The 22,688-nt window shown below is 38.4% G+C and overlaps 1 protein-coding gene across 1 annotated transcript in view; it reads left to right on the top strand.

The window, feature by feature from the left end:
* Positions 1-22,688, top strand: part of DKK2 (dickkopf WNT signaling pathway inhibitor 2) — a 99,980-nt gene that overhangs the window by 74,529 nt on the left and 2,763 nt on the right. Inside the window, exons 2-3 of the mRNA XM_047090535.1 lie at positions 21,137-21,287; positions 22,469-22,624. Of these exons, the coding sequence (XP_046946491.1) occupies positions 21,137-21,287; positions 22,469-22,624 (307 nt within the window). The remainder of the gene's footprint in view (positions 1-21,136; positions 21,288-22,468; positions 22,625-22,688) is intronic.

The raw sequence follows: 22,688 nt of genomic DNA, 5'->3' as shown, positions 1-22,688 counted from the left end.
GGAGGAATACTAAGAAATAAGTAAGCTTAAAGCAGGAAATTAGATGCAACTTGCAAAAGACAGAGAAATATATCAGAGATTTAAAAAATGAATAAAAGATAATGTTGCCCCTCCTGCAAAATGAAATACAATGAAGATTGTAAGTTTAAGTTTTGTATTGTTTTGATTAGCAAATCAACCAACATCTTGGGAAGATGACAAATCCTGATTAAATTTTGGAGAATTTGGACTCATAGTAGCCGACTTGTTCGGAGTCTCTACAAATCCTAGCAGAAGTGGTACCTGTGATTATCAGTTCAGTTAAACCTCTTGAGAATTCATTGTAAGGTGTCCAAAGATTAGAAAATTCTTGAGAGTTACCCTAGAAGTGGTTGATCAACACCTTTTAACTTATTTCTATTCATGGAATTAAACATGGTGTTGTTATATTTGAAGGATTTGAGGCTATTTTTATTTTTGAGAAGATTGTTTTTACTTGAGGGACTCACTGAATACATACTGACATTGAAGGAGTACTCATTTTAAATCATAACAAGACAAATAAAAGTTTTGACATCAACAGGACTCTTCATTTTTAAGGGCACGGAATATGATTACTTACAAAAAGTTGTTAAGTCAGTGATTGTTCTTCACCTTCACCTCTTGAATTGGAAAGTTCATTAAACTCCCAATTTCTATAGGTAAAAACAATTTCTGCTGTACCTACTCTCATATTAGGTGATATCAGAATATCCAAAATCAGAATAGGTCCTTGCCTATAAGGAAATTGACCAAAGCCAAATGGAAGTGTTCTTGTGGCTTAGGATACAGTCGCAGAAAGGTGACTAAAACCACTCAACTAATAGGAGTATAAAACTTGCGGTGAGTAGATTTACTAGGCAGAAACAGAAAAACTGAATAGAAACAGAAAGGGAATTAGAGTTTTACTTGATACAGGGGAGAACAGTTTAGGAATTTGTTTCCTAAATGGAGTGGACAGCCCCTTTAGGTCATAATTTCCTCACTGGAGTGAAGGCTGGATGGCCACTTGTCAAAGATGCTGAATAAAAGCTTCATGTTGAGTTAAATAATTGCTAAGCTCTCATCCAAATCCAATCTTTAGTTTTCTTCTTTACTCGATGCCATACCAAATGTAGTAATTTCCAAACTTGCATTTGTCTTTAGTGGTATTTAGAAAAAAATAAGCAAATAATTGATTACATTGCTTTCCATTTAATGCAAATATTTTCCCAAAGTGTAAACATATCATTTTTTTTTTTCGTTTTTATTTATTTATTTTTGGGACAGACAGAGACAGAGCATGAACGGGGGAGGGGCAGAGAGAGAGGGAGACACAGAATCGGAAACAGGCTCCAGGCTCCGAGCCAGCAGCCCAGAGCCTGACACGGGGCTCGAACTCACAGACCGTGAGATCGTGACCTGGCCGAAGTCAGACGCTTAACCGACTGCGCCACCCAGGCGCCCCAAACATATCATTTTTAAGAGCTATATTTGTGGAGAAAATTTTAAAACACTAAAAATTTTAAATACTAATTAAGTACCTGACTTTCACCACCTAGAATTAAGAGCTTTTTAATGTTTTTCCATATTTGATTAAAAATAAAATGTTAGAGTTTAACATGTTTAACTTTATTATTAAGAATGCTCTGGGGGCGCCTGGGTGGCGCAGTCGGTTAAGCGTCCGACTTCAGCCAGGTCACGATCTCACGGTCCGGGAGTTCGAGCCCCGCGTCAGGCTCTGGGCTGATGGCTCAGAGCCTGGAGCCTGTTTCCGATTTTGTGTCTCCCTCTCTCTCTGCCCCTCCCCCGTTCATGCTCTGTCTCTCTCTGTCCCAAAAATGGATGGACGTTGAAAAAAAAAAATTAAAAAAAAAAAAGAATGCTCTGAACACTACTTCCCTTCCTTCTCTCTATGGTCTCATCTCACACTCTCTCAGTCACAGGTTTCATTGGTTTTCTTTTAAATTTTTGAGCCACTCCTTTTGCCTTTTTGGAGGATGTTTAAGGAGAAATAGGAAAGTCATGACTAAGAAACTGTACTGATTGAATTTTAGTGAGCTTATATGTAAAGACACACATAGGGTGCCAAAAGAGATCTAGAAAATGTTAGGCACTGAAGGGAAATGTCTGGAGTTGCAAGGACAAGTTTTAGTCATCATCGTTTAGAATGCCATCTCCACCAGACAATCAAAGCCATAGATGTGACTAGGGTTCTGGAGTGAAAGATTCTATAAGAAAATTTAAAATCTGAGACCAGAGCTGTTTAGAATTACCATGTTGGATGAGAGAATGGAGAGGACTCATTTAAGACAAGGTGAAGAACCAGGATGATGTGGGCTATAGAAGCCATTGTCCTTTATGGATAATCCTGTCCTGCAGAAAGAGTAGAAAGTGATACCTTGAATTAAGCTCTTAGAGGGTGAGTATACCCAGGACTGATGAGTGTCTGCACATTGGTAGCATCAGGTTTCAGGTTAAATGATGAATTAAAGAATGAATTAGTGGCCAGAAAGAGGAGACTGTATGTACAAACTACTCTTTCAAGAAATCTACCAATGAAAGGGAGAAAGAGTAGTTAGAGATTTGGTTTTTCATAAAAGACTTTTCTCAAGGGAAAGAAAAGTTACTAGTAGGTGGGAAGAAATACAAATAACATTATCTCCTTTTAACAAAACTTTCACCAGTCAGACTCAGGAAAACAATTTTTCTGGTAGTGGGGCAAAGTTTTACAAGAGAAAGAAAAAACAACTGGAAGAGGGAGAGTCTTTGTAGCCTAAAATAAAGACAGGTAGGGAGGAAAAGGACCTTTTTAATGCTAGGTGTGCAACACTATGTTTATAAAATATATCCATTCATTCGTTTATTAAGCATCTGTCCTATGCCAGACATAGTTCTAGATGTTGGAGATGCAGTCATAAACAAAACAAAATAAAAATATCCCTGCCTTCATCATGCTTATATTTCAGTGAGGGGAGAGATGCTAAATAAGTAAACATTAAAACTATATAGCATGTAAGATGGTAAGAAATACTATAAATAGGGAGAAATAAAGTAGTGAAGGAAGCAAGGGACCGGTGACGTGGGGTGTCAGGGAGGCCTCAATAATAAGGTGACATTGAGCAAAGATCGAAGGACAAGAAGGTGTCAGCCATGTGGCTTCTGGGGAAGAGCCTTCCAGGCAAAGAAAAGAGCCAGTGCTGGGCCCGGAGTTAGAGGATATCTGGTGTGTAGGAATAATCGCAAGGAGACCCGTGTAGCTGTAGCAGGGTAAGCCAACGGGTGAGTAGTAAAAAAAGTAGTAAGAAGTAAGTAAGTGAGTAGTTAGATGAAGGAAGAAAGGAGAAAGAAGTAGTAAGAAAGTAGTAAGAAGGGCTAGCTCACGTCAAACAGAAGGGGCTCTGACTTTTGTGCCCAATGAGATGGACGGTTTTAGCCAGTAACTGATGGGATCCGACTTCCATTTCAATAGGCCCACTTGGGCTGCCATATTGAGAATACAATGGTGTAAGAGAATCCTGGGATGGAGGGCAAGGATGAGGCTTGGAGCACAGCGCAGCAGCAGTGCAGATGGTGAGAAGGGGTTGGATTCTAAAAACGCTTTGAAGATAGAGCTGACTGGATTTGCTGATGGATTTGAAGTTAGGACTGAGAGACAGGAGTCCAGGAGAGCTCCAAAGTTTTCAGCCTGACAACTGCCACCATAAACTTGCCATTTACCGAGATGGGAAAGATTGCTGTGCAAAAGAAACAGAGTCCCATTTGTAACATTTTTTGAAGATCTGGAGAATCATTCCTACCTACCTATGTGGGTTTTCACAAAACATATGTATCTGCTGGGACTTTTTTTTTTTTTTTGACATTCCAATTTGCAATTGCGTTGTTAAAGTTTTGCAATTCAAGACATGTTGTATACTGTGCAGGAGCCTCACACACGTTATTGCTTGTAAAGCATTTAACACGGAGAGTTGTACATAGTAAACTTTCAGTAAGTATTAGCCATTATTAGAGTTTTTTTTGTAATGCCAGGCTGTGTTAACAGTGATGCCATTTCATATTTATCAAATGTTCTGTGTAGATATCTAGTTTGTTTCACTAGGTGCAAATGAACAATAAAAGGAAGTGTATTATTTCTGTAATGCAAAAAAAGCAGATTAATGACAAATCACCCCTGGGAAATTGGGAGGTTTTTTGATAGTTGCAACAGATAGCCTGTTAAAAACAAAAAACAAAGTCAAACATTTTTTTAGGTGATTTCCTTTGTTCTACAGATGAAAAACCAGAAGACCACAATGATATGTACAAAGTCTACCTGCTAACTGACGGTAGTCAGGACTTGAACCCAGAATTTAGTCTCCTGACCACAAAATGTTATTATCTCTTGTTTGAACCAAAAAAAAAAAGAACCATCTGTACAAAGATTCTATGTGTTTTTAAGAAACTGCTTTTTTATTCATCACAGCTACCTCCCTCTGTTTCCCAATTGTTTGTGCTATTATTTGATGTATGGGAGAAAATAAATAGAAGTCATAACAGTGTGACCAGAGCTGTCATCTTTGTCCCCAGAGTAAAAGAGTCAAAATAGCCACCCACCCACAGAGCAGAGATCTAGAAATGTGTGGGTAATTCAAGTCACCTGGTACCATAGGCTCTGCAGGTGTTTGTAACACACACCCTTTACTGGCAAATGGTTTCCTGGTGTTTCATTTAGTCCCAGTGTCACTGCATAAAGAGGGAAATCTCAGACATCAAAGGAAGAAAGAAGATTAAAGGATCCCAGCACTTTAGAAACAAGACCTTGTCAGCTCTACCGTTTACTCTCCTGCAATGCCCCTCCTCACCCAACCTCAAGCTAAGTGACCAGGAGAGAGAGTGAACAGATCTGGTAGGCAGATGTTGGAATATACTTTGGCTATATTGCAAGTTGTCATCTGTACACATGTACCCACATGGGGGAGGGGAGGGCAAAGAAAGTGGTTTGGGGTTGATGCTAAAACACTGGCATCAGCTCATGCAGAGCCAGGAGAGGAGGGGGTGCCCTAATCAGTGCTTTTAAGACCTTTTCGTGCAGTTGGACTATGACATTGGCATGAAACCTGAGTTGGGTAAGAATTAACCTATGCGTAAAGCTCTGTCCATAATGTCAATAATGGAGGTTTGCTTCCCAGCCCTGTATCTAGAAGTGTCTCAAGTAATACTAAAAGAAGCCCTCTTACTTTTGATATGTACACTAATTCATTCAACATTGACTACTCTGTCTGCGTGTCAGACTCATGATAGGAGATACCTCTCCCTCTGGCATTCTGGAAGTACAAACTTTACACAGTTTTCAGTTTCTCAGGCCTGCTGGGAGAGATAATAAGCTTAGCTAGTTAAAAAAGGGCTGATTTTCAGCAAGGAATTAAGAGTCTAACCTACGTGGTAATTTTTAAGCGGTTCTATTTCTGGATCTGGCACTTACTATCTGCTGGTCACCGAGCAGCAAGCTTCCTCCCCAGGAAAGCTTCCTCCCTTGTAGAACTGAAACGTAGTGATGCCTACCCAACCTGCTTAAAGGGGTATTGCATGGGAGGGCTGAAGTGATGGAAATGTTTTGGAACTAGAAAGAGGGAGTGCTTGCTCAGCACTATGAATGTAGTAAAATGGTACTGAATTATTCATTTTTTGATGGTCAATTTTATTTTTAAAAACCGCCTACCCACCTCATCTCCCTTGCTGATGAGAGAATGTGTCTGAAGGCTCTTTGCCAGTCAGAAGGTGCCTTACAGATGTGAGTTTGTGGGAAGGCTATTCAGAGAGTAACTATTCTTAGCTACTTTTATTTTTCCTGAAAAACAGAGAGCCCTGTCATTTCAATTAGACAGACATTTCGCAAGTGTTGCCAAATAACGTGGCATTTTAAAGAAAACATTTTATCTTTCCCTCTCAAGCAGCTGTCCTGGGATGAAACGGGGATGGGCGGAGGGGAACACCAGCTGCAGCTGATGTAGTTGGTATCAATAGATAAAATCCTTCACCTCTGGGTCACACATATACCACCAGTTATTCCAAGATCAAAACCAAAAACAAAAAACTAAGAAACTCCAGGTACTTAGAAAATTTCCACTCAGTCTGATATCAGTTCTTTCCTGTTGTTTGCCTTTTCGAAGACAATGGGGTGCCTATGTGCCCCCTGAAAAAAATGGGCTGAGACTAAGTATATCATTGACCATGTGCGTGCGACTACCCATACAAGGAATGTCTCGTTTCTGCCCTGTGTGATTCTCTTAAGGGCAGGGACCATATCTTGTGCATCTCTACCACCCCTAAGATGTCTACACGAGCAGCCCATCAGTAACAGTCAATGGATGGCAATGGCCTGGGGTGGGTGTTTTCCTGTGGGGTGGGTGTATTCCTGGGATAATTTTCATTCTAGAGATTGGAGCATCAGAGGCTGGAGCGCTAATTCATGAATACAATGAATGCACCACCACCTTCACTTAGTAAACTGTGAATAATCCAGCTTGGGGAAGGTCCAGTTTAATCACTACCAGAGGTCTTGTCAGCCTGATGTAGCCTAATCAGAAGTTGCTTTTGCAGCCTCTCCAAGGTGAGGATGGAGTCAGAAGAAGGAGAGAATTTTGACTCCACGTTGTCGGGATGCTGCCTGTGCTCTGCGTATGGAACCAAGTGATTTCAGATCGTGTCTGGAGTTGGCTCTCCTTAAATATTAGAGTTTGCCTATGTCTCAGGAGTTCTTTAGTTTCTTCCTGCTGGAAATTTCAAGCGTAGACAAAAGCAGAGAGAATAGTAGGAGTGAACCCCCACATGCCCATCCTGTAGCTTTGATAGTTTTTAACTCACACCTAATCTTGCTTCATGCACACTGCCCTACTCACCCCCACTTTCTGCAGCACAATTTAAAATAAATCCTATACATCCAGATTATTTTATCCACAAATATTTCAGTTTTCTTTAAGAGAAAAGAACTTTTTAAAAAAAGTGCAATACTGTTATTAAAACTAAGGGTTAACAACACTTCCTTAAAATCATTAACTATCCAGTATGTAGAATTCTTGAATGCTTACAATTTTGGAAATTACCAAGCGGAAGTGATTACCATCAAAATTTGCAATCTGTAATGAAGACCAGCCTTTGGTCTTCATTGGTTTGTAAAGTGACATATCGATAAAGTACCTAGGCAAATTGTGAAATCATTTTTGTAAAAGGCACATCTGCAAAATATCTGTAGTTTCCATGAGCCTGTTATTTTCAGGGTCTCATGAAAATGTGTGCATTTTGTAGAGAAGCTATAGCAACTGTGGCATCTGTTAGCAGGAGGAGTCCTTTTGGCTGGTGAGATGGTGAATTTAAGGATCCACGGCTCGGCTGAGGTTATGTGGAGAGTTACTGAACTCTAGTGAGAAATGTGAAAAGCTCATCCTCACCACACCCAGGTTATGCACCCAAATTCCCAGACAATTTTTGTATTATTTTCGGCAGAGTCTGTCCTCAATGAAAACCATACTGCTCTATCACTGGAAACACATTTTTGCTTTTGATTGGGTATTGGTTGGGGACTCAGCAGTAAACCAGCCAGACAGCAGGACATGGGTGTGTATTATTATCCCATCTCTGTACATCCATATATGTTTATCTATCAGTGGAAAGATTCCCCCTGCAGATATTACCAGATGAGAACACATGGATGTTAAATAAAAGTCTCCCTAGAGCTGTGTAAACATATGTTGGCAGTTGTGACAGAGGGAGTTAATTTGTTAATACTTAAGGAGTTTCCTACTTTGAAGACAGACAGCTATAAGTACAGTTAGTGTTAAATATTAATATTAATTATTATTATATAATCAGTAACTGGCTGATTACTCTTTTAACTGATTCATTCTGTGAAGCTGTGTTTTAAAGCTCTGTGATTTCTTTTTGGAACGTTCCCAGAAAGCAGAACTGGACTTCTTAGCAGATTTGCTGTTAGTTATTTAATGTCTCTCTATAAGAAAGGTATTCTAATGTTTCTTGGAATCATCATTTTCAAGTTGTAAACAGTTTTCAATGTTCCATTTGCACAAGTACAGCTCCAATTCTCATTACTATGGGATGAGCAGTCTTATTTCAAGAGCTTATTCTTGGCTTTTCCAGACCATCCTGTTTAAAATCCCAGGCAGAATTTGATCAGTGTGTATTAGGCAGTGCTGTGCTCAAGGAAGGGAGATGAAAAGCAGCACATGACCAGATCCTTGTGCTTTTGATCTATCCTCAAAAAAGAGCCTGGCTAGTGCTGGGTTTGGTAATAAAAATCACTTCATCCAATGTTAATGTGGAAACAACTTGACTTGCATGTGTGAATGAAGTTCTGGTGATCTCATTTAAACCCAGGAAATGTTAGAGTCAGACCGTAATCCATCCTGTCTGATACCTGCTGTGCCCAGGTGTAGCTGTGTCCTCTTCATACAGAACAAGGGGATCCAATCACTCTAGTCTCTAGACTGTGAAGCTAAAGTGTACAGGAGTCTTATAGAGACCCAACTTTTTCAAACACACAGTAACATCCCTGCCTGGACTCAAAACATGTAGCAAACATCTAACTTAAAAAAATTTGACCTAGAAGGTAGAGATCTTATTTCTTGCCTCTTTGCCCAGGCTATAGGCCCATCTCATTGTTCTACAAATACAAATATGAACCTATCTTAGGCTGAATAAAGTCCTTTGTAAATTTCTTTAAGTTTTTAAACTTGGGAGATGGGTCTGAAAAGTATATGGGTGTCTCTAAAATTCTGATGTGTGGGCATAATGAGAAGAGTTGAATTGGTTTATACAGAAATATAGATAGGATTTGAAATAAATTTGGTTCAAAATCTAGAAGCACTGTCCACATTTTCTTATAAAAATGGACATTCCAATGATATTTAACTAATTTAACATGGCTGGTGAGAACCTTGTTTAGCTCAATTTCATTAGGATCATAAACAAGTCAGAAGCCCCTAAATGCATTGATGTGGCATTCCATGAGACACACATTTGGAAAAAAATCACTTTAGTTGTTAGGTACTGGTTGCTATTTTTCTGTGACTAAGGTGTACCAGGAAACTGAATCCCCTTAGCATTCCATCTATGTGCCTCCAAGACGTTGAAAGGAAGCCATCGTAAACTACTCACCTTCTTGCATCTTTGCAATAATACCTCATAGTGGTGGTGGTTAACTAGGAACACTATCAGGTATGATCCATCAATGAGAAAAATATTGAGAGATAAAGGCAAAGAAAAGTTAGAATAAAGTACGTAGGGTGGAGTGTCACCAGCTTCGTATGATCCTCAGAAGTACTTAGAGTCATAGTTTCTAATCCACCAATAGGCTTAAACAATTCCCTGAGGACAGTTAGGGAAGAGGTGAAATCCAGAGTCATTGCTGTGAATGGCCTCTAGGATGGCATTATTGCTCTGGCAGAGACATTGATACCACTTAGAAATGAAAGAGCCTACTTTTCACTTTAGGTAATTTACATGTGAAAAATATCATCAGCTATAGGAATGTAATGCAAAAGGAATTGATGAGAGTACTTGAAAATGTGAATCTGAGGCTCAAAATGAAACTCTTGAAGCCAAGTTGCTGGTTGAAAAATTACTCACCAACCAATCTCCTTTCTTCTTAAACATATAAGATGTCCTTAGCTATATAGTTGTAGGTTTTACTGATTTATGTAGAACTTAGCTAAGTTTTAAAAATCTATTTCAAAATATATAAAAAATCAGTTTAATTTCTAAGTTCTTTTTCTTTTCTTTTCTTTCTTTCATTTTTCTTTTGTTTTACCATCTTCTCATGGGTACTTATGTGAGCAATTTTGTCAATTCATTGTACAGATTTGCAGACACTGTTACGACAAAACTTTGTTCATTAATTCATTACTGGACAAAATGTGGAATGCTGTTATTCCAGGCATGATGTGACCACTGGGGATACAGAGATGAAAAATGGTTTCTGTAATCAAAAAGTATAAAGAAGGCAGAGGAAGACTTTAAGACAGCACACTCTATATCATGGAACAAATAAGCATGAAGTATTAACAGGGTGCAGGTGACATGGGACGTCCGAATCAGCTGGACGTGAGGAGCCAACCCAGAAGGTTCCCCCAAATAAAGTCACTTGATATAATCTCTGAATGGTGAGTTGGACTTATCCTGATGAGGAAGTAAATGGAGGAATGGTATTCTTGGTAGAAGAATATGTACAAATGCCTAGTCATGAGGGAGTGTGGCTAAAGGATGTGCAAGTAGCCCCAAAGAACTGGCATGTGTAATGCAAATGCTGGGGAGGTAGATTGGGATCATGTGTAATGCTGAGAACAAAAATGTGTTCTGGTCATCTTTACTGTGACACAGCTGTCTTAAGTTAAAACAAACAAAACCAAACAGGACAGATTTCAGATAGCATTTCCTAGCAAAGTTATACAAAAACTCTATTAGCCATTTGGCTAATGAATTTCATTTGATTTGTTTGCCTAGACTTTTGATTAACCAACATAGCAGTGGGGTTGTCTGAGGAAGGACAGCTCTACTCCAGACCTCAGGGCAGGTGGGGTGAAGGGTCCTTGTTTTCCTAGTTGCATTCCACTTCTCTTTCCCACCCTCCCTCCCCATCTCACACTTTAATGCCCCATATTTTCTACAAGTCTGCTGGAATGTGAAGCCAGACTCAGAGGTGTTAAAAAGAGTCCAATGCCAGTACATCTGTGATTCTAGTAATGAACAAAGGCCAACAAAGGAAGCAGCAGAAATACAGAGGAGCATACTCTTTGCACAGGCTGGAAGGACCAAGGGATGGAGGGGAAGTGACTTAAGCCCAGAGACATGATTTCATTTGTTTCATCTAGTAACAAATCATCTGACCTCTCTTGCACTATTGAGAATGTGCTGGTTGCCACACCAAAGCAGATGAATGGGATGTGGGTGGCGTGGGGGACCAACGTCTTCAATGTGTTTTCTTTGGGATTACTAACACATTGAGTATTTCATCACAAGATGTACCAAATTTCTGAGGCTGAGATTTGAACAGGAGGGTCACACAAACCAAAGAATCTGTCCTTTGGCTTATAATCTCCTCCTTGTCCAATCTTCTAACAAAGCATTTAAATAGAATTTTTTGATAAAAATAGATTGTAAGTCAATGAGTGATGTCTTTATGCCATGCTGTTTGCTCGACATAAGTTTGCGTTGTCCTTGCTGACCAGCTGTCCTTGCTGTCCTCTTCTTTCTTCCACACAATAAGAATTTAAATTGGTTCAGGGGAGTAGAAAGCCTGGTAAGTAAGACCACGTGTGTATCAAGATATCGATTGTTTTTTGGAAAATTATTCTATTTTAATAAACAACATGTGGTCATATAATTGCTATTATCAGACACTAAAAACAAAAACACTCTCCAAGCTGGGGCTTTTGAACCCAATCATCTTGCAAATGTTTGAAATGAATGAGTAGCCTTAGCTATTGTAATTTCATCCATTAGGAAGTCAGGCAACTATTCTACCCTGATGCTTTAACCCTTTTGTTACATCAGAGACTCTGAGAATGAGTTCAAACTGTCTTCAATATAGTTTGTCCTGATCTTTGGAACCCAGAAATGACAGTATGAGTGTATTTTGAGTGCTCCTTGCATGAATTTGTGTGTGAGAACTGTCCCATCAACTGAACATTCCATAAAAATAAAAATGAAGCTGGGGTGTGGGGCACAGATTCCTAACCTGTTTTACAGGCTATATAAATATTGGCTTGGGTGGCTAGGGAAGGAGTCAAGCTGGGAAATAGGAAAGAATAAGGATGGCAAAATAATAGATTAAATGACTTCTATTCCTTTCACTTCAGTAACAGACATGTTGGCTTATCCAAAGCCCAGGAGTTAAAGTCCGTCCCCCTGCTGCACATGTAACTTGAACTTTAGTCCCTCCGTATGTCAGTAGTGTGTAATGTCATAATGATTCTAGTCCAGGATTCTTCATACACTTACTTTTTATTTTCTTCCAAATGGCAGAGGTAGAAATAGAGGAGTTATTTCGGCAGAATTCTTGTTAGAATTGTCAACCACCTCTGCATCCTACTTTTTTAATCCAAAGGTTTTTAGTCAATTCAATATTTGTGTCTGTAACAATTAAGTAAACCCCTTGCTCCAACCATTTGGGGAATCACATGGGGCCCTGTTTCTTCTCAAGTCATTGCTTCTCCTCCCAGCACACCTGGAGGGATAGAACGCAGGCCTGCCTTCTTGCTCGTGACTCTAAATTTGAATGGTAATATTTTGTATTTTTAATCAATATTTATACAGAGCCTAAAGTGGCTCTTACATAGAAATTGGGTCTTTTCACTGCAAACAAATATTGAGGATTATATGCTGTGATTTTTTTCCCATCTTCCCAGCCGTAAAAGAACAAACTTTTCAGTTCTATTGGCTTTCATCAACTGTTTCCTCATAATCAGAATAGACTGCGGGGAAGAGAAATGATACCAGAGAAATGTAAAGTTTGCATGTTCTATACTAAATGAACAATACTATAAACATCACCTCAAGGAATTGTTGGGACGATGGATTATTTGTATGTGTATATAATCTAAATGTATTAATGATCTGACTCTGCTAATAAGGTCACACCAATAAAAACAGAAAAATTTTAATCAAGAAACTTCAGCTTGGATTCTTGATACTCTCGCAAGAAATCCTGACTCTAGGAAACCCAAGCTCTTCCAAGACTTCCTAATACAAGAGCTAGGAGGCATAAATTAGCAAGGAAAAAGAAACTTCACATTGAAGCTCTTAAAATTAGTTCCTTTAACAACTGTATTAATTTTAATAGATAATACACCACGTGCAAATTAGAAAATTTTTAAAAGAGTTTACATGGAAACTAAAATTTTCCTCTTCTCAGTTCTCAGTAATTCTGTCCAACCTTCCATGGGTAAATTCTGCTATACTTTTCTTGGATGTACTTCCTGAAAAAATGCAATTTATAACTTATGCACACACAGAAACCTGTACACACAGATTAATATATATCTTCACTGGATTTCTTTATCGTCATTCATAAACCATGATTTTAGAAATGAAAAATGTCTCCAACTAATGTAACATTTAAATATTTTTTAATATTTATTTATTTTTGAGAGAGACAGAGACAGAATGCAAGTGGGTTAGGGGCAGAGAGAGAGGGAGACACAGAATCCAAAGCAGGCTCCAGGCTCTGAGCTGTCAGCACAGAGCCGGACGCAGGGCTCAAACTCACGGGCCATGAGATCATGACCTGAGCCGAAGTCGGACGCTCAACGAACTGAGCCACCCAGGCGCCCCCATATAATATTTAAAATTCACAAGCGTTTACATTCAGGCTCAGAAATATTTACCAACATTTACTTACTCTATAATCCTAAAGAAAGTATGTTAAGTTTTCATACCTACCTGGACTTCAATATTTGAAGTTTGAATGTGATTTTTCACTGGACAGGGAAATTTGATACCCTACCAGAAATAGGAAATAATGAGAACACACATCCATCTATTTATCATACTTGATACGGGGAGAAAAAGTAGTTGTTTTGTAAAGACCCACGGGATACGAGATCCAAAGAAAACTGCAAAGCTGTGTCTTGCCAACAAGACACAGGTGCACACCACATGAGGATATGAAACAGTCCAGCTACAGCGGGTGTGTTGATAGCTCTGAGTCTACACTGTGTATCTCCCCAAGTGCACTGGTATGTTTGTTATGTGTTACTTTATTTTTTCATGTAGTCTCTGAAATTCTCAAGCCTACCCCGAAGCACAGTGGCTCAGCAGTAGGAGTAAAGGTGAACCTGCCTGGAAGTAGCTGTTGTCGGCGAATCTCTTACTTAGACTCATGGTGATGTCGGGGAACCAATTCCCCGCTTAGACCCCTGTCTATCAGAGATAATATTGAGTCCATATCTCATAGAGACCAGACATTTTCTCCATGATATATATGCAAGAAGCATCCTTAATCTTTGTAACAAGTCTATAGAGAAATGTTTCCCTATCTTACTGTATCTATGATTACCAGGACAGAATTTATTAATGATACAGGTTCCTGGACCGTATCCAATTCACAAAATTAGAATCTCTATGAGGAGTCTGTGAACAATTTGTTTTTAAAGAAACCCTGTGAGATTTTAAAGATTTGGTAAGTAGGGAAATGCTGCTGAAGGTAGAAATGCTATCTGCCTTATTGAGGAGAGAACTGAGACTGTTCTCAGTTAAGTGACTTATAACAATCAATCGTGGGGGCATAATTCAAACTGTAGTAGGACCCCAAAATTCTTCCTACCATGTTACCTTTCTGAAGGTCATGAGGTCAGAAAAATATGTGAGGCTACATGGAAAATTTTATATTGTAGGCCTTCAATCCTGGATTTGGAAGAAAACTTGAAATTGTGTAGTTTCTTCCTCTGTTTTGGTTAGAACAATTATACTCCACCAATCACAGAACTACAAAGGGCTTTATAATGATATAAGGAGTATAAAGGGCTCCAACCATTGCTGCAAAAGCACTCCTGAGATGCTGCTTTCTGAGCATGCCAGTGTTTTCGTCCTATCTGTTCCAAATGAGAGGAAAATGGGTCAAAAACAGGCAAAAGGAAAATCAGGTAGACTACAAGGTTTAGATTTCTCTAAGTGCTGAGACCCTATGGAAAGGGTTAGCTTTGCCCACCTGTCTCCTGATCAATAGTAGCAATGAACATGTTACAGTTGAACATGTGGTCTGTGTTCCAAGTAGAGAACTCCCTGCTATCTCCTCTGCTTAATGATATACAGAGAACAGGGTGGAACAACCCAACTTAGAGAGGACTTTGCCTTGATTTCATAGAATTATTGTTTCTTAGGATTTAAGTGAGATTTTTCTGAACATATTGGGGAAGTTAATGGACCACTGGCAGAAATCCATCATTCCTAATTTATAATCCAGGAGGCATTAGCAGAAGTCTCTCAGCTCTGCACTTCTATGTCAAAACCAAATATCTAACAATCCCAGCCTTAAAATGAATATGTGGAAGAGGTACCCAAAGGTTTTCCACAGTGTGCACAGCATGAATTGTTTTAAGGGAATTGATTTCCATATCCTTAACTTGCATGATTTTTTTTTTCCTTACAATTGTCTGGGAATGTGCCTGTGTTTACAATAAGTCTTTTGCCATTTTATGTGGAAAGAAAGGCAAAATCGTCATGCATTCCAAATCTTGATATACTGCATTAACCAGCAGTATAAAACCTTTTATGGATGACAGATGAAAGTAGAATTTGGAGTATTGGCTTAACAACGATGTTCTTAGTGGTTGATTAGGCATCCTAAACACATCTCTCCTTATCTTGTCATTAATTCTTTAAAAGTGAAGCTTCACCGTGGTTGGAAAATCATGGATACAGAACATCCAAAATAGTTGTGATGACTTGTATATTTCAAAATTTAACTGAATGTTTTCTAAAACTAACCATTACTGTGAATTTCATCTTATAAAATATTTAGCATTATATGTCACATTAATAAAGCTAGCTAAACTTGTGCTGAAAAATTTTACGTGTTACGCACATGAGAGGATACATAGTTTTCAAAATTGTTTTATGGATAGTGCAGGCAGAACATTTGTAGATCACAGAACTAGTTGTGTCTGGATTGTAGCTGGTGTTCAATAAATAAATGCTAAACAAACAACTATTGAATATTGAATGAATACCCAAACAGCTGCCTTAATGAACCTATGGCACACATCCAGAACATCATGAAATTTCTGAACTTTTCCCCTCCAATTTAATATAGCTCAGTCCTCCTGGCCTTATGTTCAGGAATCCTCAAAGATACACCCTTATCCCCTAGAGGTAATTGTGGACAAAGGAAAAGATCCGATTGCACTGCCTTTGGCATGCACCATGCGAGTGCACATTAGCCAGCTTGAGTTCTATGTCCCTGCATCTCCCGAAGCTGCAATTTTAAGGTTTGATTTTGAAATTACCACCTTAAACGGTAGCAAAGCTTGTATATTCATTGAAACAGAGAGCTATCATATGGAATGTTAGGCAAGGGAAATTATCTTTTCTCTAAGAACTGAGTTGGGGGTGGGGAGCCAGTCGGATCTGGTTTCCCAAATGTTAATTGCCAACCTTCTGCTAAGTTCCCTTTGAGACCCCAGACCTTCTAGTCCCCAGCCCTTTGCTGCTACCTCCTTCTATGCACTCGCCCCAAATGTTTTTCATTCCCACAGCTGGGTCGTCCCCCTGCAGGCTTTCTTCTTCCCGCCCAGCTGATGATGTTTTTCTGGCTCCAGAAAACTTCCGATTGTTACAAACAGTGCTTGCGGGGACAAAGGATTGTCCCGATTAAAACAACAACAACAAAACTGGGGCGGTCTTGCAAGAATCCGGATGGGTGGCCATCCCACATGAACACTATGTGATGTTTCTCCCTTCCTTTTTTTTCCTACCCATCATTAAACAGGAACAATGTCAGTATTTTGAAAACTTGGGAGTTAAACTAAGGTTTCAGTTGTGGCCAAAGGTCTGTTCGATAGCCAGTGCTGCTGAGATACCTAGATACTTTTTTTCATTTCATTATTCGTAGGGATTTGATGATGTCATTGTTGCATTTACATGTTTTAAGGGATGGACAACTGTTGAAAACTAAGAATAAATTCAACCCTAAATCTTACTCTCAAATTAACAGGTATTTTTTCCTCGCAGCTCTGAGAATAATTGAAAGGAAAAAAAAAAAACAGGCTCAATTAGTTCAAATAAGATGCATTAACATTTCGTTTTATTTCGTTCATTAGAATATTATTTAATTATCATTAATCACATGAAGGGCTTTTACTTGTAACTCTGATTACCTTGAATTTAAGTGGACATAAAACCGTTGTCAAGGAATGAAATGAGAAAATGTTGTTTACGGCATTGTCTGTGTTGTCCGCCAGTATTCCGTCTTTCCAACAGCTGCACCCGGACATGCTGTTGGTATTTGGAGGCTTCTAGAGAGAGAAGTGGCCAAGTTTATCTTTCTAATCTCTAAATTCGGCACATAGGTCAGCACTGAAAACCCCTTCTCTGTGTGTGCATTAAACCGTCACTGGTAAATGCTCTCAGTCATGACACCTTGTAGGGAGGCCTGAAAACCAGGGTAGGCCCCGAATCCCCAAATTCTCTGCTATTGAGCACATAGGACTTATCTGCAGAAATCACTTAAGCTCTCTTTACTTCATTGCTAAAATTTTAAATAATGATTCCAAATTCGCATAGAGTAAATGGATGTAAAAAAAAAAATCCTTCATACTAAAAAGAAATGCTCGTTTTTGATGGACTTGATTTTCAAGCAGTGCCCAACATGTTCACTCTGTTTTAGTTCAGGTGCTGGCTGTAATAATAACTAGAAAACACTCTATTTTTAGCCTGGAAAGGGGGTTGGGCAAAACTTCTTTGCTTTTTGACCTGATCATGGACAGCTCTCAAACATTCTTAATTTATGGCCTATCACCTGCTATTATTAGGAATTTCAAACGAATCTATCTCCTCATTGTGACTGATACTAAGTCAGGAATGATTTTTCATGGAGGCAAGTATTCCTGGATGATCATGCAACCAAATTTCACTGTTCCTCAGACCGTTCGCTTGACAAGTAAATGAAGAGCCATACAAATTCACTATTAATAATTTCCATAGAGGTAAAAAAAATCAGTCTTCTTGTTAATTTATAAAAATAAGTAACAGGCAGGCATATTATTGTTTTTGTTAAATGGAAACTTAGACTAAGATACTCAAATTCATTTTTTGTTTGTCATAAAACCATCAACAAACGGAAACAGGAACAGCCTTCCGAGTCCAAAGTAAATGGAAAATAAAGATTTTTCTCTATGGAAAAGTATCTGAATGGCACTTTCACTAATGTATGTAATTCCCTTTAGTGGTCTATTAATTGCCACAGTCCTCACTTCTTCAGGATCCTCTGTAGCTACTTTATCCGTGCGCCTCTCTCCCTTCGTCTCTTTTTTTCCTCCCTCATTCTACCTCCCTTCCTCTCTTGCCTACAAGGATACCATTTCCAGACATGTTAAAGGGGGATATGTGGAGAAAAAACAATAGCAAGCTGCAGAGCCCTCATACTTGAGATGAAAATAGTCTTGTTTCAAACTCTTTACTGAAAAATCATGTATGAGGCTGAAAATACAAGAATTGCTATTAAGGGTTCAGATCCATATTTTCTCATGTTCTATGTTTTATTGCTAATGGTTATGCCAAAGGAAACCATATGGCTGAGGAGATCTGGGCTGGGCGACATTGATATCAGAAGGTAAGGCATGCCCCCATATTATTTGCTTTCCCAAAAGCCTGCTTCAGTCAATGTGTCTTATCATTTTTTTAATTTCATTTATATTTGAAGGCTGTTTATTGGAGCAAGCAGTTTTATAAGCATACTAGAAGCTGTATAACCTTGAATTTCAATTACTAAAATTTTATTTTAATTGTCGAAGAATTGCTCTTAATGTTATGTTCTGGGATTCCATTTCAAGTGCAACATCACATTAATGATAATCTTTTATCACAAAAAATTCCGCATAGTTTTCTGCCTCTGTCATTTCTATTTAAAGCCAACTTATATATAATATATATATAGGTGTAATATACATGCATAATAAAACTACACATCCTCCAGTATATTTTACCTCTTAGAACAACTGAGTTTCCCTCTGAAAAACTTGAGAGAATTTTATTGTGACCCCATTCAAATAAAGGACTACTGTACATTTAACTTTTTGCAATATCATCTGCATCAAATATTTTCCATTTCAAATATTTTCCATTTCCCACCATCTGAGAATGGGAAGTTAATGATGTGCCTTCCACAATTTTCTGCATAAATGAACTGCTACTTTTAACAAACAACTTGTTTTTTACCATATAGACTTTTTTTTTTTAGTAATTGAATCAAATATTATTCTATATTCAGAATCCCTTGAAGATTTGTTGCTTGTGTTGTAAATTTCACGTGATGTTTTAGGTGGCACATGTTTATTTCCATTGAAAGAACATGTCCTATTTTTGAGGAAGGGAAAAAAAAACTTGTAAGACATCAAATGTTTCTTGCAAAACAATTTGATGAAATAAATGTAAATGAATCAGAAACATGTGAATTGTATTTCAATCAAAATTAATGGGTTTAAATATGAAGGGAGTAAAGTGCTTCGGGGAGAGAGTGTGGCAAGGCGGGAAGTGACATTTGTTTTGTTTTCATCAGTCTTGGATTTTTGAAAAATGGCCTAATACTCTGAATTTACCTTAATTCATATTCTCTCTTAAGCCTGATGAGGGAGATCCAGAATGGGACAACAATATGCAAATTCACTTTATAGCTTTATCTGGCTCCAATTATAATGTAGGCATCAAGCATGGCCACTCTTCAATCCTTCAAAAGCAGTTTCAACTTGAAATTCATGATTTTTCTATTTTCTCTTGAGGGTAAACGGTAAATTGTAATAATGCTGAAGTTATAATTTTTCCCATAGAACATGTAGTTTTCAGACTCTCATGTCAGCTTCACATTTATTTCCTCTGCCAAAATGAAGAGAATCAGATCTAAACAGAAAATACGTGGGGACTGACTGTAGCCACACTTAGCAGGAAAAGAGCAGAGGGAGAAAGAGAGTATAAGAGAGGGAGAAAGAAAGACAAGGGAAAATAAATAGACCATTCACACAGACATGGGTCATCAAACCTCATTTCATAAGCAAAGCACTCAAATCACACTACTTATTTGAGAGTCATAAAAATTTTACCCATAGTTTTACATTTGTACCATTTATGTGTGCTTAAAAACAACTACATGGCTTCTTTTTTACTTTTTATATTTTTCAACAAAAAAAAATAACCATGCCTGACTCTGAAAACAGAAAAGAACTACAAAAAAGAAAAGAAAAACAACTTACGAATAAGTCTCCCTGTCAACATGCTTCAAAATATGAGGGAGTTTGATGTGTGGTGTGACAATGCTGTTTCTCAACTCAGTCTCTGCAAACAGAGACATTTTAAGTGTTCCAAAAACTTCCAAGGGGCCAGGAATACATAACTGGAGATTATATTTTTATTTTGGGAGATAATATGGGGCACTGCTTAAGTACCTCCCTTGGTGAGAAATGTAGGAACAGAGTCCTTTCTGCACTGAAGGTGCAGTAGCCCATAGGGTTATTTTTGTATGTAAAGAGCCTGCCTTTTTGTTTCTTGAGAACATGCTGCAATTGGAGTTGAGCATTTATTTCTCTGACCATTTGGAACTCCCCTGCTGTTCATCACCACATTTGGAATGAGGACCCTGCTCCTTGATTTCCTTGTGCCAAGCAGCTCATAACCTCAAACAGTTCTGGAAGTGGTTCTCTGCCATGGTCCTCATAAGCAGGAATTGTAGGGAGTCCCTCTTAATATATTTGTTCTATAACTGGGCAGAAGATATGTTTTAGCTTCTAGCACAACCTTTTGTTTTTTTTTAACTTCCCCCTCATCCAATTTTGTGGATAAAAAACAGCATAGCTAGGCTGACTGTTTTATTTATGCCTTAAATCAGTGGCAGTATAACAATTACAACTGGGGTGCCTGGGTGGCTCAGTCGGTTGAGCATCCGACTTCCGCTCAGGTCGTGATCTCACCCTTTTTAAGTTCCAGCCCAGAGTCAGTCTCTGTGCTGAGAGCTCAGAGCCTGGATCCTGCTTCAGATTCTGTGTCTCCCTCTCTCTGCCCATTCCCTGCTCACGCTCTTTCTAAAACATAAATAAATGTTTTTAAAAATTTAACAATTACAACTATTTCTGAGCTCTCAAAGTTACCCTTAAAAGCTCCATTGATCAACACAAAATCTAAATTCCAATTCCAAAGTTGTGTCAACAAAAGTATATGAATAGCATCAACATTATCTTTGTTACAATCAACAATCAGTATTTATAAGGTTCTCAAAAAAGTGTCACTATGTAGGATCTATGCTCAGAACATTACTACAATGGCATGTTTCCTTTGACGAGAAACGTGATTTATTTCCCATTATGATTTGTTGCAGTAAGTTTTTTTAAGTGTTACAAGATCTAATCTACTTTGCGTTTGGTGTTGTTGTTCTACTTTATGACAGGCCTACCCTTGTAGCAGTGATAAGGAATGTGAAATTGGGAGATACTGCCATAGTCCCCACCAAGGATCATCGGCCTGCATGGTGTGTCGAAGAAAAAAGAAGCGCTGCCACAGAGATGGCATGTGTTGTCCTGGTACCCGCTGTAATAATGGTAAGATCTAGTTCGATGTTGATAGGCCTCTTTCTTTTTATGTGAGAGCTGCTTAGCAAATTAGACCAAATTCTCCTTAGCCAGCCCCTGAAATGTAAGGAGTCTTTCAAAACTGGCAGGGATTGGATCATGGTTTAGATATGTGTACAATTACTTGGATTACCTCCCAAATCCTAGTTTTCCTGGACTCTGATCACTTTGTATATCGTACAATTTATGGTGATCTAGGATTCGCCATGTTGAAGTGTTGTATATAAATAGCTAGATATTCTATTCCACTAAACACGAGTGAATATACGCAAAAGACCAAAGAACCTGCTGTGATTTAGCAACACAGTGGTGAGTCCCTCTTCCAGTTGCATATTCATATCATACCTTAATTCTTCTATTCAAGGTGTCTTCTTTTAAAGGCTCCACCCTGCACCACACTTATAGGGAGGGAGTGATTTGTTCCTCCAAAAGGAAACACAGGAGTCTATTCCCTAGCCTTTCCATAAGCATGACTTCCCCCAATCTCCATGAATTTATAGGCAGACAATTCAGCATTAATGATGAAATAAAGAATCACAGACAATACATGATAAAATCATTAAATAATTATACCCAGTGATCATAAACATAAACTTAATCATGTGAAACAATATGATCATACTCCTTTTCCTATACTTGCTCCTGACCTCTGGACAGAGTCCTATTGGAAGTACCGTGGGCAGGTGAAGGGAAGAAAGGCCTCATACAATTCAGGGTGTTTACAATGTAAACTAGGATTATATTGTTGATTGAACAAAGGAAACTGGATACTGAAGGTGTTTGTCTGGTCAGACATTTTTAAAGTACTAATAGCTAATATTAATTTAATATTTGCTAAGTCACTATTGTAAGCACGTCACACATATTCACAATAACTTAATGCAATGTTTTAATTCTTATTTTTTTCCCACAGTCACTTGGTCTTGAGAGAGACAAGATTCAAATGAAGGGAGCCTAGCTCAAACCAAATGATTTAATATTATTTCATATTAAGTAATACAATTTAATCTCTATGTAAATAAATGAATGGTTCAATAGAGGAGAGAGAGAGAGACAGAATATAGCTTCATACCTCATATCAGCATCATACTTAGATAGGAGCCATACTTTATAGAATTGTAGAAGTCTAACTGCTTACCTACCATCTCCAGGCATCTGCATCCCTGTCACTGAGAGCATCTTAACCCCTCACATCCCAGCTCTGGATGGCACTCGACACAGAGATCGAAACCATGGTCATTACTCAAACCACGACTTGGGATGGCAGAATCTAGGAAGACCACACACTAAGATGTCACATATAAAAGGTAGGCTACCTGTAGTTGTACATTTACTTTTTCTTGTTTTTAAAAGAAGTAAAATTAAAATATA

This window comes from Lynx rufus, unplaced genomic scaffold (genome assembly GCF_022079265.1).
Source record: "Lynx rufus isolate CCGP_SWC_20201006 ecotype Redwood Valley unplaced genomic scaffold, mLynRuf1.p SCAF_3, whole genome shotgun sequence".
Classification (NCBI taxonomy): Eukaryota; Metazoa; Chordata; class Mammalia; order Carnivora; family Felidae; genus Lynx; species Lynx rufus.
The sequence above is the reverse complement of the archived record's forward strand: the minus strand, read 5'-3'. Positions and strand labels throughout refer to the sequence as shown.